The sequence below is a fragment of the Armigeres subalbatus genome, chromosome 1 (assembly GCF_024139115.2).
Source record: "Armigeres subalbatus isolate Guangzhou_Male chromosome 1, GZ_Asu_2, whole genome shotgun sequence".
NCBI classification, from domain to species: Eukaryota; Metazoa; Arthropoda; class Insecta; order Diptera; family Culicidae; genus Armigeres; species Armigeres subalbatus.
In genome coordinates, this window is record NC_085139.1 from 52,674,961 (window position 1) to 52,690,964 (window position 16,004).

At 39.0% G+C, this 16,004-nt stretch overlaps 1 protein-coding gene across 1 annotated transcript; it reads left to right on the top strand.

The window, feature by feature from the left end:
* Positions 1 to 307: 307 nt before the first annotated feature.
* LOC134206174 (uncharacterized) lies at positions 308 to 6,947 on the top strand. The gene is made up of 5 exons (XM_062681864.1): positions 308 to 355; positions 5,965 to 6,154; positions 6,220 to 6,342; positions 6,405 to 6,476; positions 6,536 to 6,947. Exons 1-5 carry the CDS (start codon positions 308 to 310, stop codon positions 6,838 to 6,840), a joined length of 738 nt encoding a protein of 245 aa, XP_062537848.1. The 3' UTR covers positions 6,841 to 6,947.
* Positions 6,948 to 16,004: the final 9,057 nt, after the last annotated feature.

Below are 16,004 nucleotides of genomic sequence, written 5' to 3' on the forward strand. Positions count from 1 at the left end.
AAGATTAGATCAAGAATATGACAGTTAAATGGCATAGTTAAAAAAAGATAGCAACAGAGAATTTTAAATAATATTGGATTGATCTCACCAAATGCAAACTGACTTCCGATGATTTTATGCATCCTTCGAAACAAACGGCTGACCAACCAAATCCATAGCACCAGCAACCCTGCTGGAAATATTGCTGAAGAAGGTGCGCCATCGCTTGATTCAAATGCAACAGTTTTGATGACTACGATTCAATTTTGAACACATTTTACATTGATCGTCAGTCAGCAGCTCTTCATTAGATCCGTGCTGAATTGGGATGGCAGCAGCTTTCTCAATGTCCGAATTAGGTAGTAGAGATCCGACGGTAGGTAAACGGCAAACTCATATGTACACGCTGGCCTTTAGGTGCGGTGACCTCGGGTACCACATCTTCGCCTTTTATCGAATTGTGACGTATGGTATGTTATATTATGCAGTTTTCTTTTAAGATTTCACTTTTCACAGACACGAAAAACATTTAAATTTAAATTTAGGTGGAAAGCTAGAAAATTCATCAAAAAAAAATCACTATGGGATTCGCAACTATAGGAACACAAATTAAAAATTACCGCAACTATGGGGGCAGTGTACCAATACTTGGAGGACTCGTTTTAGGTGGAAAATTCACATCCTTGGGGATTTAATGCATTTTTACAGCAAAAAGGATTAAAAGATATTTGGAAATAATCCGTAAGGTTAGTAGAATGAATTATCCTAAAATAATAAACGATTCTATAGTGTTGAGACGTGCTTAGTTCCTCCACTATTGGATCATTTGCCCTAGCCCTTTTTAGAAAATAATTGCAGGAATTTCTGAATAACTATTTGATGGCCAAGGACTTTTTATTGATTCTTATCGATGTTATCTTATGGTGTTGTGGTGTACGTTGCCGTTCAGTTAATGGCGTCATTGATCTAGGAACGTTTACGTGATGCAAGGCATGTGTGCGATTTCCTATACAGTTATGATGGACTTTTCGAATAACATGTAAGTTTCTTTTCTTAATGTTATGTGTGAAAAGTAGTAAATTTGACAAATTGTGCAAAGTGATGTATGCATTGAGGTATTTTGTTTGGCTGATGAAATCATGGAGTTTCAGCCAATGAGTTGGAGTTTGCGATTGCATTGCCGGTTGCCATGTGTGGCAATATTAAGAAGAAGATTAATTTCTTTATTGTGATTTAGTGCCGAATAGTATTAAATAACGGTATCTAGCGGTTCTTTAACGGCAGTGTCTAGGTTGTTATCTGGTGTTTTATTATTTCTTCTTAATAGACGTTACATTGTGGTTTAGTTTACTGACAACTTTCAATCAAATGTTAAAAGAGTTCATTGAAAAGGTATACATGCATTACAAAATATATAGAGTTGCTAAATTTAACATATATCATATGTTTTCTAAAGTATTAATCACTACTCAAAATGCGCATAGCACAGCTGAGCTACAGTGATTGTATTTGTAGGAAATTTTGTGGAAAGAAGCATATTGTACGTATAAAAGAATGGAAGATGTTGATGAATGTTACAATGTTGCAGTTATGTCGCTATGTGGGATAGCTTTCGCATATGCATTGAGTATGCTTTTAAGACGGCATCGCCATATTCATATTCTCCACGAAAAAAAAAACATAACCGATTAACTGGCATTTTTGAGAAGCAGGGAACTATACGAACAAAGTTGCGGGTTACTGACATCGAAGAAGTTTTATTGAAACTTATGGATCCTGTTCCTGAATGATTTAACATTCCAGTTCTGATTTTTTTCATTAGATAAAGTTTCTGTTTGAACGATAATTTTATGGGTTTCCGTTGTTCATGTTAGTTAACTGTGTGCTACGTGAAGAGAAGGAACTGTGTGCCATGGAGAGCAACTGTGTGCTAAGAGGAGTGGGGCTTATGTGCCACGGAGAGCAACTGTGTGCTACGTGATGAGAGGCAACTGTGTGCCATAGAGAGAGCAACTGTGTGCTATCTGGAGAAGGGCAGATGTTCTGAGGAGAACAATTGTGTTCTATGTAATAAAGAGAGGCAACTGTGTGCCATGGAGAGCAACTGTGTGCTATGAGGAATGGGGCTTACACTGTTAGATGACTTTACCCATTAACGGGTACTATGTTATTGTTGATATTATTCCCACCGTGAAAAATTCACCCATTTTCTTTAAAAAGCGCCACTACTCATTAAAATGGGTAGTGGCACTTTTTCAAGAAAATGGGTGAATTTTTCACGGTGGGAATAATATCAACAATAACATAGTACCCATTAATGGGTAAAGTCATCTAACCGTGTATGTGTCACGGAGAGCAACTGTGTGCTACCTGATGAGAGGCAACTGTGTGCCATAGAGAGAGCAACTGTGTGCTATCTGGAGAAGAGCAGATGTTCTGAGGAGAATGATTGTGTTATATATGTGAATAGAGACAACTTTGTGCCAGAGAGAGAACAACTATGTGCTATTTGATAGTGATAGCTGTCCTATGAAAAGCAACTGTGTGCTATGTTCGAGAGACAACTTTGCCATGTGGAGAAAGGCAATCGAAGGTCACGAAAGGCAGCTGTGTGCTGCACTTATAGGCTAATGTTTGCCACAATAAACAATTTATTCATTAAGGACTGAAGTGACTTTGTACCATATAGGACAGTTATGTGCTAAAAGCTATTGTGTACCTTTAAGAGCAATGGTGCTACATTTAGAGGTATATGTGTTAGGGAAATCGGTTTCGTTGCATGAGTTGTGTTTTGAATTTAAAATAAAAAAAACAAGCATGTACTTTACGATCATGTCCCATGGATCAACTGATTCAAAGGTATATATGGTCAAGTGCTTAACATTGGAATAAATCAAGAACGGTCTATATGTACAATGGTTTTTGGAAATTTTGATCGATCCATACCATTAACATTACCAAGACAACGGCTGCAGATAAAGACAAGGCTTGAACTTGTGGTGAGCTGATTGCTGGATGAGAACGTGTTAAAAGTTGTTGATGAATTTGCTTGTGATAAAAAAATTCTTTCGTTTAACAACTAAAATTACTCAACAGTAATATTTGGTACTTGTTTGACACAACAAGCTAAGTAAATTTATACTACACATTAACGAAACCAAGTTTCAGTTCCCCGTATGAATCTTGCCTCATGAATCGTCGTTGAAATATTGTTTCAATAGTTTTTCTTTTTTGCTTATCACTTAATTGTGGAAAATAAACTAACGTAACTACATGTACTTTAAAAATCACTTACTTTTTAAAACCATATTCAGATTGACAATCTTTGGCAGATAAACCAAAATTTCAGATATTTTTTGAGACGTCAGAGTACCTAATTTGATATTTATTGTGAATTGCCTTTAACATTCCATGAATAAGGAAATTCATCTAGTAAACTTTCCAATAATAATTGGAACTGATACCTGAGTCTCCAGTTAGCTTTGCGAGCAAGAGCGTAGGAGTGCCGGTCCGGAGATGGCGAGTTCTATTCTCGTTCCGGTCTGGGATGTTGTGCTCGACTCCCTGAGCATGGTGTGTTCATTGTGCTTGCCACACGGGATGAGCAGGCATTGGAAAGCTTTCAATTAATAATCGAGCATTAGCATTGTTACGGTGTAATTCGTAGATTGGACATTAGTGATACTCAACATGTGTTACTATTGAGATCCTTATCTAGAATGCTATCAGAAATCAAGAAGGGGAGTGTTCCTTGATTACAGTCTTAAACAAAAATAACAAAAGTATGAGGATTACTACTCCTGGCTACGCCCATCTTCACTGTAACTAGGGAGAGGAAGGAAATGTTTACGTGGTACTTACTTAACGAGAGGCCACCGACTTAGCGACACTCTCATAAGTACCACGGAGTTGGATAATGAGGAAGGTATTCGTTGGGTCAGGATTTGCCTGTAGCTGGCAATGTAACAGTGGTAGATCTTACTCCGTAACACACCACATAAAGGTGTCTACCCAGCGTAGAGGAACCGAGGAAATGCAAAAAGTTGAAAAGCAGGCCGGGTTCCGGTTGAAATGTGGAGCTATTAAAGAAGTAGAAGAAGGAGACGAAGAGGAAAAGAAAAAAAGCCAATAAAATAGTGTGGAACAGGAATAAAATTGTGGTAAGAGCTTCAAGTAAGTATTTCATTGTGGTAATTTATTTTCAGATTCAGATGATTTAGATGAATTCAGGTAGGTAAGTTTGAAGTTGACCTACTTTTGTATTTTGACCATTAGATTTAAATATCATGACATTGGATCATGACATCTAATCGTTTATAAATCAGTGATATGACTTGAGTGATTATCTGATCGAAGATGGGAAATCATTCGTGGAAGTGCGTGCAGTCATGCTGAAATAGTTGTTTCAAATATCCGTTTGGTTTTAAAATGTTTAGTTGACGATCGATAAAAAGGGAACGTCTGGAACGAGTTCTATAACTTTTGTATAATATCTTGTATTGAAAAATTAGTAGAACATGAGGATGATACGAACCGGACACTGGAGAAGTTTGTACATAGAAGTGGGTGGTATGTAATATACATGAAACCATTGTATTTTCAACATACATTCTCAACAGAAATGCGGTTTGATTTTGTAAAACACAAATTGAAGTTCATCAAGTCAATGTAGTACGTATAACACAATATTCTTTTAAAGAAAAGGAGGAGTTATAGAATCGGTAACGATTCGTTACGAATGTGCGTCACGCTTATGTATAATTAAACTAAATGTAAGTTTCTAGATCATAGTAGTCAAGAAATATAACCCCGTAGTTGCGACGATAGTGTCAAGAATAAAACGTGTTTTCATTAAAAGTCATCCGACACTACAGTATCATTTTCGGCAGTCACCAATGAGCCCAGGTACACTAATTCTTCTACCACTTCGATTTCGTCACCACCGATGCAAACTCGCGGTGGAGGGCTCATATTGTCTTCTCTTGAACCTCTTCCTATCATGTACTTCGTCTTCGACGTATTGATGACTAGTCCGATCCGCTTGGCTTCCCTCTTTAGTCTGATGTAGGCTTCCTCCTGTTACGTTTGCCTTTGATTAGTGAGTATTAGATCTCAAGCAATATTTGTAAAAGTCCGAAACCACGAAAAGTATTCCGTCATCACCACGCACGTCTCCAGCGAACCACATTAGCAGAAATAAATCAGGCGAAATGCACTTTTGGTTCAGTGCACCATGTTCGAAAACCAAATGTTGGTTGAATACGTTCCGTGTATGCCAAAAAGGAACATACCTATAAGCCATTTTATAGAAAGCTCAAATGACAGGAGACCAAATACTAATATTTACATTTTACAAAGAACATTTGCGAAAATGAAATGAAATGATGATGATGATGACGAAATGATGATGGTTTACATGCAAATTTACCAAAACAAAGACCGAGTCGTCCACTCAAAATTTCGATCTGCTGTTCGAATCTGTCTCATAAAATGGCTTATATGATGCAACGTACACACCAGTCAAGCAGTTTGACGAACATTGACTCCACCCCCAAGAAAACGCTTCGGTTGCTGCTTTGTTTGAACGTGTGTGAAGTTGTTCGAACAACCATTTGACAGTTGGCAGCTCGGTTGGAAAAAATTAAAACGGTTTGATTTTGGTTTGAGTTGTCGGGGGTGGAGTCAAGGTTCGCCGAACATGTTTGAGCATTTGTAGTAAAGTTGCACAAACCCCCATATATTTTTTGATGGTTGGTGCTCAAGTTGGCGCTACGGTTGTTCGTGTGTGATATTGTTGGTCGAATAAATTGATTGTTCGTGCCGCTGTTGGTAAAACTTGATGGATGTTTGAATAAACGAGAGGTGGAGTCAATGTTGGTCAAACTGCTTGACCATTGTACGTTCCATGAGATTGACAGTTGTCAATTTGACATTTTCCTGAAGACACGCATACCACCACAGAAAGAGAAAGAGTAACAGAAACAGAAAATCCAAACGTTATCGTCACTCGTCTACAACCATTTGCCGGTGTCGGAAGGCAAAAGGAAACGTGATCGCGGAAAATACCGTTTAGTGAAATTTGCCACAAGAGGCGAAGAAAAGTGTGCCGGATCACTTTCAAGTGTCCGGGTTTCGGAAGTTTCGCATCGTCTGCGGGTGGAAACCACAGAAAAAGGTAAGACACCGAAGATTTCGTGTCGGAAAGCAGCTTTGGAAAACCTAACCTGAAATATCCTACAGGCAGCACACACGTGCATTCCACGGATCACGGAAGTACGACGAGGGTGAGACTTTCCATTCGCCCGGAGGAACGAACCACGCTGAACGGTGGCGAGAGGAACAAATACGCCGCGATAAAACAAGGTAACCCGTAATGAACAACCATACAGTGATGATGTTTTGCTAATCATGATTTGTTCTAACAGTCGTGTACGGCGTCACACCATGGCGCAACCACTCAAAGAGCACACATCCGGAGCAAGCACGAACCCCACAGGGTAGGTCGCAAATGACCCAAATAGATCGTTCTGCTAATGATCATGCTTCCGCTTCCTAGGGTTCTTTTATAGACTCGGTTTTTTCATCGGCCAAGTCGTACCCCGGCAACCTTATTGGTCAACACGGAGATCCGGATCGTGTGTCTTCGGATCCGCAGCAGGAACGTGTGTGGTAGACTCGACGGAAGGAGGTGCCTCGGAGGGACCCCATCCAGCTACCCGGTCGCACTGGACGGCTAGAGGGGTCTCCAGCAGAGGCATTGACGTGGCGGGTCGTAAGCAGATCGGGAGTGACGTGCGTGGGATGGCAATGCGACAGGCGAGTTGTCGCGGCGGTGAGAGGACCGCCAAGAAGCTGCTGTAGGGGGACGCCCCGAGCACAAGTAGGGTACCGTGAGTACCGAGAAGTACTGTAAGTAGAAAACTGTTAGATTGTAAGAGATGAGGAAAGAAAAGGGAAAGTAGAGAGAATGTAGGAGGAAGAAAGGAAACGTTAGAAGAAGGGGAAAGACCCCAAATACATGTATTAAATTCAAATTTGTTGTTTTGTGATTTGTGGTTGGTGATTTAGCCTTCCAGTTTTACATTTTTGTTCGCTTCGGTGGTTTCCGCTCTACTGCTAAGAGGAGAACTCGCAATACTCCATCTTCTCAAAGTCACGTGCCATAATATCTATGTCGTCGGCGAAGCCAAATAGCTGGACGGACTTATTGAAAATTGTACCACTCGTGTTAATCCCTACTCTTCGTATTACCCCTTCCAAAGCGATGTTGAATAGCAGACGCGAAAGACCATCACCTTGCCGTAACCCTCTGCAAGTTTCGAAGGGACTCGAGAATGCCCCTGAAACTCAAACTACGCACATCACCCGATCCATCGTCGCTTTGATCAACCGTATCAGTTTATCCGGAAATCCGTTTTCGTGCATTAGCTGCCATAGCTGGTCCCGATCGATTGTATCATATGCGGCTTTGAAGTCGATGAATAGATGATGTGTGGGCACGTTGTATTCGCGGCATTCCTGCAGTACTTGGCGAATGGCGAACACCTGGTCCGTGGTGGAGCGTTCGCCCATAAAACCCGCCTGGTACTGCCCCACGAACTCCTTTGCAATTGGTGCTAGTCGACGGCATACAATTTGGGAGAGTACCTTATAGGCGGCGTTCAGCAATGTGATTGCGCGGTAGTTGCTACAATCCAGCTTATCGCCCTTTTTGTAGATGGGACACACGACACCTTCCATCCACTCCTGCGGCAAAACTTCCTCCTCCCAAATCTTGGTAATGACCCAGTGCAACGCTCTAGCCAGTGCCTCACCACCGTGTTTAAATAGCTCTCCTGGTAGTTGGTCAACCCCAGGGGCTTTGTTGTTCTTCAGCCGGCCAATCTCCTGCTGGATCTTCTGGAGATCCGGAGCCGGTAGAATTATGTCCTGCGCGCGTTCATCCAGGTCCATCACCATACCACCATCTTCGTCTGCCACATCGCCATTCAGGTGCTCTTCACTGCCGCCACCTTTGGATTACTTCACGCTCGTTCGTAAGAAGGTTCCCGTTTATGTCCTTACACATATCAGGCTGTGGCACGTGGCCCTTACGTGAACGGTTCAACTTCTCATAGAACTTTCGTGTGTTATTAGCGCGGTACAGTTGCTCCGTCTCTTCACGGTCTCGATCTTCCTGCTGACGCTTTTTCCTCCGGAAAATCGAGTTTTGTCTGTTCCGCGCCTGTTTATATCGTGCCTCGTTCGTCATCGTGCAATCTCGCCCATGCTGCATTCTTCTCTTCCACTAACTGCTCACATTCGCCGTTATACCAGTCGTTTCTCTGATCCGGGTGCACCGTGCCAAGTGCAGCGGTTGCGGTGCTACCAATGGCGGATCGAATTTCTCTCCAGCCATCTTCAAGAGACGCTGCGCCTAGCTGCTCTTCCGTTGGGAGTGCCACTTCCAGCTGCTGAGCGTGATGTCGGAGAAGAATTTACCGTCGATTAGAACGTGGTCGATTTGGTTTGCCGCTTCTTGGTTAGATGATCTCCATGTGGCCTTGTGGATATTTTTGCGGGGAAAGAAGGTGCTTTGGACTACCATTCCGCGGGAGGCTGCGAAGTTTATGCATCGTTAGCCGTTGTCATTCGATACGGTGTGCAGACTATCCGGTCCGATGACCGGTCTATACATTTCCTCCCTATCCTACCTGTGCGTTCATGTCACCGATGACGATTTTGACGTCCCGCAGTGGGCATCCATCGTATGTCTGCTCTAGCTGTGCGTAGAACGCTTCTTTCTCGTCGTCGGGTCTCCCTTCGTGTGGGCAGTGCACGTTGATGATGCTATAGTTGAAGAAACGGCCTTTTATCCTCAGCTTGCACATCCTTGCGTTGATTAGCTGCCACCCAATCACGCGTTGGCGCATCTTACCCAGCACTATGAAGCTCGTTTCCCAGCTCGTTGGTGGTGCCACAGCTTTGGTAGAAGGTAGCCGCTCGATGCCCGCTTTTCCACACTTTCTGTCCTGTCCAGCGAATCTCCTGCAGCGCTACGACATCGAAGTTGCGGGGATGTAATTCATCGTAGATTATCCTGTCGCAACCTGCGAAACCTAGCGAATTGCAGTTCCATGTTCCAAGCTTCCAATCGTGATCCTCTATTCGTCGCCTAGGTCGTTGCCGATTGTTTCGAGTCGTATTATCTTCTATGTCGTTCGTAATAGTTGTTTTTAAAGGCGGCTTATTGGGCCTGCGCAAACCTTCTGTCTCGTCGGAGGGCCGTCGTGTCAGGGCTGTTAAGCGTCCCACATAACACCAGGACTTGGGCTTGTGCGCTTTGAGCGGCACACGGTCGCTTTGGCGAGGCCTACTTGCGGGTACATGCATCTTTTTATAGGAATTTAACAGGGCCAACTGTCAAACCCCACCACATCCTAGGCAAGCCCCACAACTCGCCGATGGCCTGGGGAGGGATCGTCAAGCCCTTGGACATAGTCCCTGCTGCCCACATATTGTGAATCTACAAGTACTGAAAGACTCATTAGAAGTAACTGATGGACTTTTACTAGAAATTATTAACGAATCTCTGAAGAATCTCCGAGTGTTTGGAAACAATCAAGTGTTATACCAATTCCAAAAGTAATGAGGACTATGAAAGCAGAAGAATACAGGCCAATTTATATGCTACCGATATATAAGAAAGTGTTGGAAATAATTGTAAAAGATCAACTATTGGAGTATCTAAATGACAGAATGATTTTAATTGAGGAGCAGTCCGGGTTCAGACAAATTCATTCCTGCAAATCAGCCCTAAACTTACTCTTGTATAAGTGGAAAAGAATGATTGAAGAAAAAAAGACAATTATTGTATTATTTTTGGATCTCATTCGAAACAATTTCTCGTTCTGAAATGATAAATACTTTACGTAAATACGGTATTGAAGGAAAAGTCCTTAGTTGGTTTGAGACATATTTGTCGAATCGAACGCAAATTTGTAAATATAAGCCCTCAAATAAGTACCATTAGGAGTATCTCAGGGCAGTGTTGTAGGACCATTGCTTTTTATTCTGTTCATCAATGATATGAAGAAATATATTAAGTATTGCGATGTTAATCAATTTATGATGCTGATGATATGATATTATTTATTGGTGAAAAAGATCCTTTGTTAGCAGTTGAAAAAATGAAAGATGATATTGTAACATTGACTAAAAAACTTAAAAAATCAAGAGTTGTAACCACCAAAAAAACAAATAAACTATGACGAATTAAAACTTTGTATTGATGAGATTAATTTTGAATTGCAATATTATGTTGGATACACTACAATGGCAAACAGTCAAAATACGAATTACATTTAATGTGCTTGTGCTAATTTTTAAACTAAAAAACAACCTCATGCCAGAAAAATTAGCAAACATTATTGTTAGAGGACGAACTTTACATCAGCATATAATGGGTGGGGGTCCCGTAGCGTAGTTGGCTACACGTTCGCCTTACAAGCGGATGGTCATGGGTTCGATTCCCAGCCCCTCCACCAAACTCTCGTCAGTCGCCAGATCCGCAGCCCTTACGGTGGCGTTTTGGGGTACGCACCTTACCGTCACGGCTGCCTGATGACGACTGGCAACTTGTTCTTCTCGGAGGCATTCCTCCAACGTTACCCGGATAAATGGCAACCAAACAATGCAACGATCATTAGATACACGACATGGACAAACATGGATACAATTTTTTAATGAATCACGTTTACACCCAAATAAACAGATCTTTATTATAGCCTATTCAGATTGGGCTATTTATGACTTTGTTAAGTGAGAGGGTATCCAATTATTACGAGGTGTTCAGACTGCAGCAAGATAATATATCTTGACGTTTCCATGTTTCCTCATTTGCACGCTAATACAGGGTTGAATTCAAGGAGAGTTTAAAAATTTAATTTACGAAATCAACCATTTGTGTGGCGACAATCGAACATTTTTTTCTGAACAAACTTCCTACGAAAAAAAAATACAAAAAAATATGAAAAGGGATTTTCGAAGAATATTTGAAGCTCTCATTAAGGATAATGAGCGAAGCTACATTCATTAGTTGGGTGCGCCATTCTTCGGGGAATCAGACTATTCCTCAATTTATTTTTACGTTTAAAAAGTATTTTGATTCTGTACTATGATCGAACGGAGATTTGATAGAAAAATTTAGATACTTTTGGGAATTCTCACAAATAAATAAAAAAAGGACCAATTTTCAAGAAATATTATCTAACTAAAATGTATTTCCACCAGTATCTCCATGTATGAAGGGCAACTCAGCAATTTTTTTTTTTTCAAAAATGGAAACTGAACTGTTGCGTTCTACTCGACAATCAATGATACAGCTTCTAACAAAAACGAATCGTGTGAATGTGATATAATTTAAACTGGATTTTGGATGAATTAATGCATAACCAATCCATGTTTTATTTAAGGTTATTCTACTTTATATATACATCCCATTCAAATCGTACAGTTGTCCCACGTGAAAAATGTTGAAATCCAAAGTATATTAAGCCATTCAAGGAGCAGAATTGAAACAATTTATGAAACCATGTTTATTCATCAAATATATTCGTTTTACAACCATGTTCTATTAAATCTAGGTTTAAGTTAAATACTTCATGTTAATTCTAGAGAGCATCTGTTTTTTAAACAATTCATGTTGAATAAGTGGAGAATAAATAATTATCATCATTATTTTTCATCATATAAAATGCTTTCCACAAAACCATCACAATCCGAGTTATTCTTCAGCGCTCAGAAGATTTCCATCTAACATGCATTCGACCCTGCTGCGACAGAAAGAGCATGACTGTCAACTACGAAACGAAATGTAAACAGAGAGAATTTTCTCTCTGGTAAAGAGAGCGTGACGCTTGTCAGTTTTGTTTTGTTGAATTTCTCCCTGCATCCCAATTAGAAAGAAAGCTCTCTCGTAATAATTGTTCGTAATAAATTCTTCATGACTCTTTTTAGCGGGTATCTTTTGACAGCGCAAAATGTATGGAATATTACGTAAATAATGACATCATAAAGCGTATTTACCCTGAAACGCCAATTATTATGTCATTAATGGCGAATAGGCTATAACAATTATTGTATAAAAACGTGGCATATACAAATCTGTAAGGTTTTTATACAGAAATTGTATTAAAATAATACAAATCTGTAGGGGAAACTGGACACACATGATCCCCACTTTTTGTTTAGCATATTTCTCGATGTAAGATGCACCGATTTGCACGCTTCTTGATGGACTTGATAAAGAATTGAATTAGCTATTCAAAAACGTCATTGGAAGCAATTATTTGTTCATGAAAGTTACCAAAAAATCGATTTTGCTGAAAGATAGAAAATTTGACATTTTCAAAACTTGCGGGAGACTTGATCCCCATATAGGGGGAAAATGATCCCGTTATGAGCTGAACATGTTTAGGTTCTTCCAAGTCTAATGAAAGGACGAATTGGTCTAGCCTTAAATCCTAACAATTCTTCATAGTCTGTCGTAATAGCAGCCGTGCGTAAATTAAATAATGTTGGTATTAAGTAAGGCAAATATTCTGGTTCTCGAATAGAGTAATAGTGACAGATAGAATGTCTGCTATAGCAACAAAATTGGCATAGTGATGATGATTCATCTGCAAACCATTCAATCCATTAAAAGACAGTGGTCATATCACGACAACCATGATGTGCACAAGAGGATCTCGTTTTGTGATTGATACAATTATGATTCCAAAAATGGTTGATCGATACATAAATATATCTTTGTAATTCTAGAATCTGATTTTTTTTTATTAAATCTCTGAAAATTGGCCACACTGCGAATGCCATGGCCAATGGTAAATATCCCTGAGTAGGTAGGGTTTAGGCAGGTATTTTCGTCTTTTCGTCATAGTCTCGAAAACCAATAAAAGAGAAACTTTTTTGACAAACTCATCCGTATCAAATCGTAAGCTCAGGAGATACGTTCTGCTATAGTGGAGTTCTAGCTAAAGGACGTTCCTTTCGATGGTTTTAGCCCCTATGACGATGGACGGAAATACCTGCCGTGTCCCTACCTGTTTTGAGATCAATAAAAAACTTGTGATACATCGAGATCGCCAGACTATTTACTACCAATACCACAATCGTGATCATACCAGGATGGTGACTTCATACATCAATATGCTACTGTCACGCATCATCATTTTAATGTGTGTTATTATTACACAAATGCGATTTCTCTTAAACAACTGACTAAAAGTTGTTGAATGTGCCTATTATTGAAAAATTCTTTAAGAAGATTTACAAATAAATGGTGATTGTAAGCAAACTTCTCCTAGTTCAAACGGAAAAAATTTAGTACCAGATCGAACAATACTGATTTTAAGACCTGTGATTTGTTGAGTATTTTCAAAGCCTAATTTATACACTTTTTCATAAATTTAATTATACTTTTTGACTAGAAAAGAATTTTAACAGATCAATTAGTTACATACAATACAATAATATGCAACGGTATACAACAAACGCCTCAATATATGCAACTTCGGGATCAAGTGTGTCCAAACTGTGGGGGAACAAGTGTGTCCATGTTGAGTATTTATCTTATTTTGTTTTTTGTATTCAATGGAAAATAAGCAATAGTTAATTGAATGAATTTATTCAATTCTACAATAATAAAACTTTGTCCAGTATAAATTGGGTTCGTTTTGGTTGGACATAATCAAAGTTATTAAACTTTTCTCTTTTGAAGAAAAAAAGGATTGAGAATGCTCAAACAATAAAACCTCTCTAAAACCCATATACATAAAGTAACTAATATCAAATGTTACTCAGATTCAATAATCTATCTAACGGATCCGTTTGCACATATCACTGGTATAAAAATGTGATTAGTTTTCGAGAAAACAAGGGGGGATCATGCGCAATTGTTATACAGTTTCTGTAAGGTTCTTATGCAGAATTGTATTAAAATCTGCCATCCGCTGGTTGGGTGTAGATATAAAAACCCTGATTAATCCACCTAGCGGTGATGATGCCTTTCTCGCTCGTTCAAAATGGTTGATAAACATATATGAAAAGTCTAAAATAACAATTGGTGAATAAGACTTATTTTTCACATTTGTTTATACCAGATGAACCGGCCTAGGGTCGAAAATCTTGTAAATAAAGATAGATTGAATTGAAAATTCACATTTGTTTATACACATTGTAATAATTGCTGCGGATGCAATTTGTTGCAAGCAAATCGGATGAGGTTAAGTGCCCGGAAAATGTGATGATGTTGTGCAATTGCACAAATTGAGTTTCAGGCATAGTATAAAAATTTGTATTTTGGCCATAACTTTTGAGCGTAGTGTGTTCGGCCTGATTTTTAATGTGAAACAATGGGACAGGATTCCCCGTTTAAATAATCGGTTCAGGATAAGATTTCGAAATATGAGTTAGATTTTTTTGCACACACACGCACACACATGCACATACACACACTTCTTCTGAAAGTTCGTATCGTTTGCTTTGAATACGAGAAAACAAAAAAACGGTGGTGAGAAAAAACAAATGTTTACAGTTATCTAACTTTCGAGTGCTTTCCGTTTTGAAGCCAGAATCCAGCTGAAATTGTTGTTTTGAATAATATGATTCTTCATATAGATAAAAATTCAGTTGAGCTTTCCCGTCAAAAATTGTATTTCGTTTCATAGTTTCAGTCGATTCTTTGGCTTATTTAAGGTCAACTTTCCCAAAGAAAATATGGGTTTTTTGAAGCCTCTAACTATTAAATCGAAAACAAAAACCGAAAACGTGTGCACGTGTGAACCGGCCTGAATAAAATCACTCGATGTTCGTACAAAATCGGGCCAATTTTAAAAAACAGCACTTTTTCGATTTTAGTTTTAAATTTAAAAAATACTTGGAGGCGTAAAAAAATATAGGTTAATTGAGAATGTTGACCTTAAATAAGCCAAAGAATATATTAAGCGAATACAAATTTTTGACAGGAATGGTCAATTTTGGCTGATGAGCAGTTCCGTTTTTGACTTTATCATTCAAACACTTTTCCAACAAGATTTATGAATTTGATCCGACTTAAAAAAAATCTGATCAGAATTCTACTGGGGTTACTTTTCTTTATATGGAAAGCATTTCGCAGTAATTAGTATGAATGTATATTTAAATTGATTATTTTAATTTCTAAACTGATCCAAAAATATTTATCAGATCACTCTACAGGTAAACTATCCAAGTACAAAATCTGATAGATTACGCGTGACAGAGCTAGTGTTACCAAAATCAGCATTCTTGAGCTCATATTGTGCAACAATTTATATCGTTATGATAACATACCTGATATACCTACTATCAGAAAATCGAAAATCGTTGCTTGCCTTCGTGTAATTTGTTATGAATTGTGGCAAGGATGTTTTCGATCATTTAGTATTATGCCTTGCAACAAAATGACAACTTTTGTGATCATTTTCCAAGGCTCTCAAAGATGTGAAAATTTTCTCCGCAGTACAAATAGCACGTGCTATCCAAGCATTCACCACCGGAATGTACCACGTGGGGGCCAAATTAAAAAATATCGAGTTGGCTTTTTTTCTGGAAGTATGTTTTTCTTAGGTGACTATCTGGCGCGTATTTTTCGTTGCGACCAAAAATTAGCGGAGGAGTAGATTTTTTTATGAGCTGTACAGTAATATAGGTTCGATAATTTAGTAGTTCGACAATAACTAATTCCAGAGGTTAAATTTCAAACGTGATATGTGGAGGACTTCTAGAGCGAAGGTTTTTACAACTCTGCCTAATTGTTGTTTCTACTGTACTAATAACAGAGTTATAGCGCTAGTTGCAGTAACTTATTATACAGACTGATCGAAATTTTGTTATCATTTAGTATTAGTAACTAGTGCTTTAACTCTGTTATTAGTTGAATCAAAACAACAAACTATTAGGCAGATCTGTAGAAAAATATTCGCACTAGAACTCCGCTGTAACACGTTTTGACATTTAACCTCTGG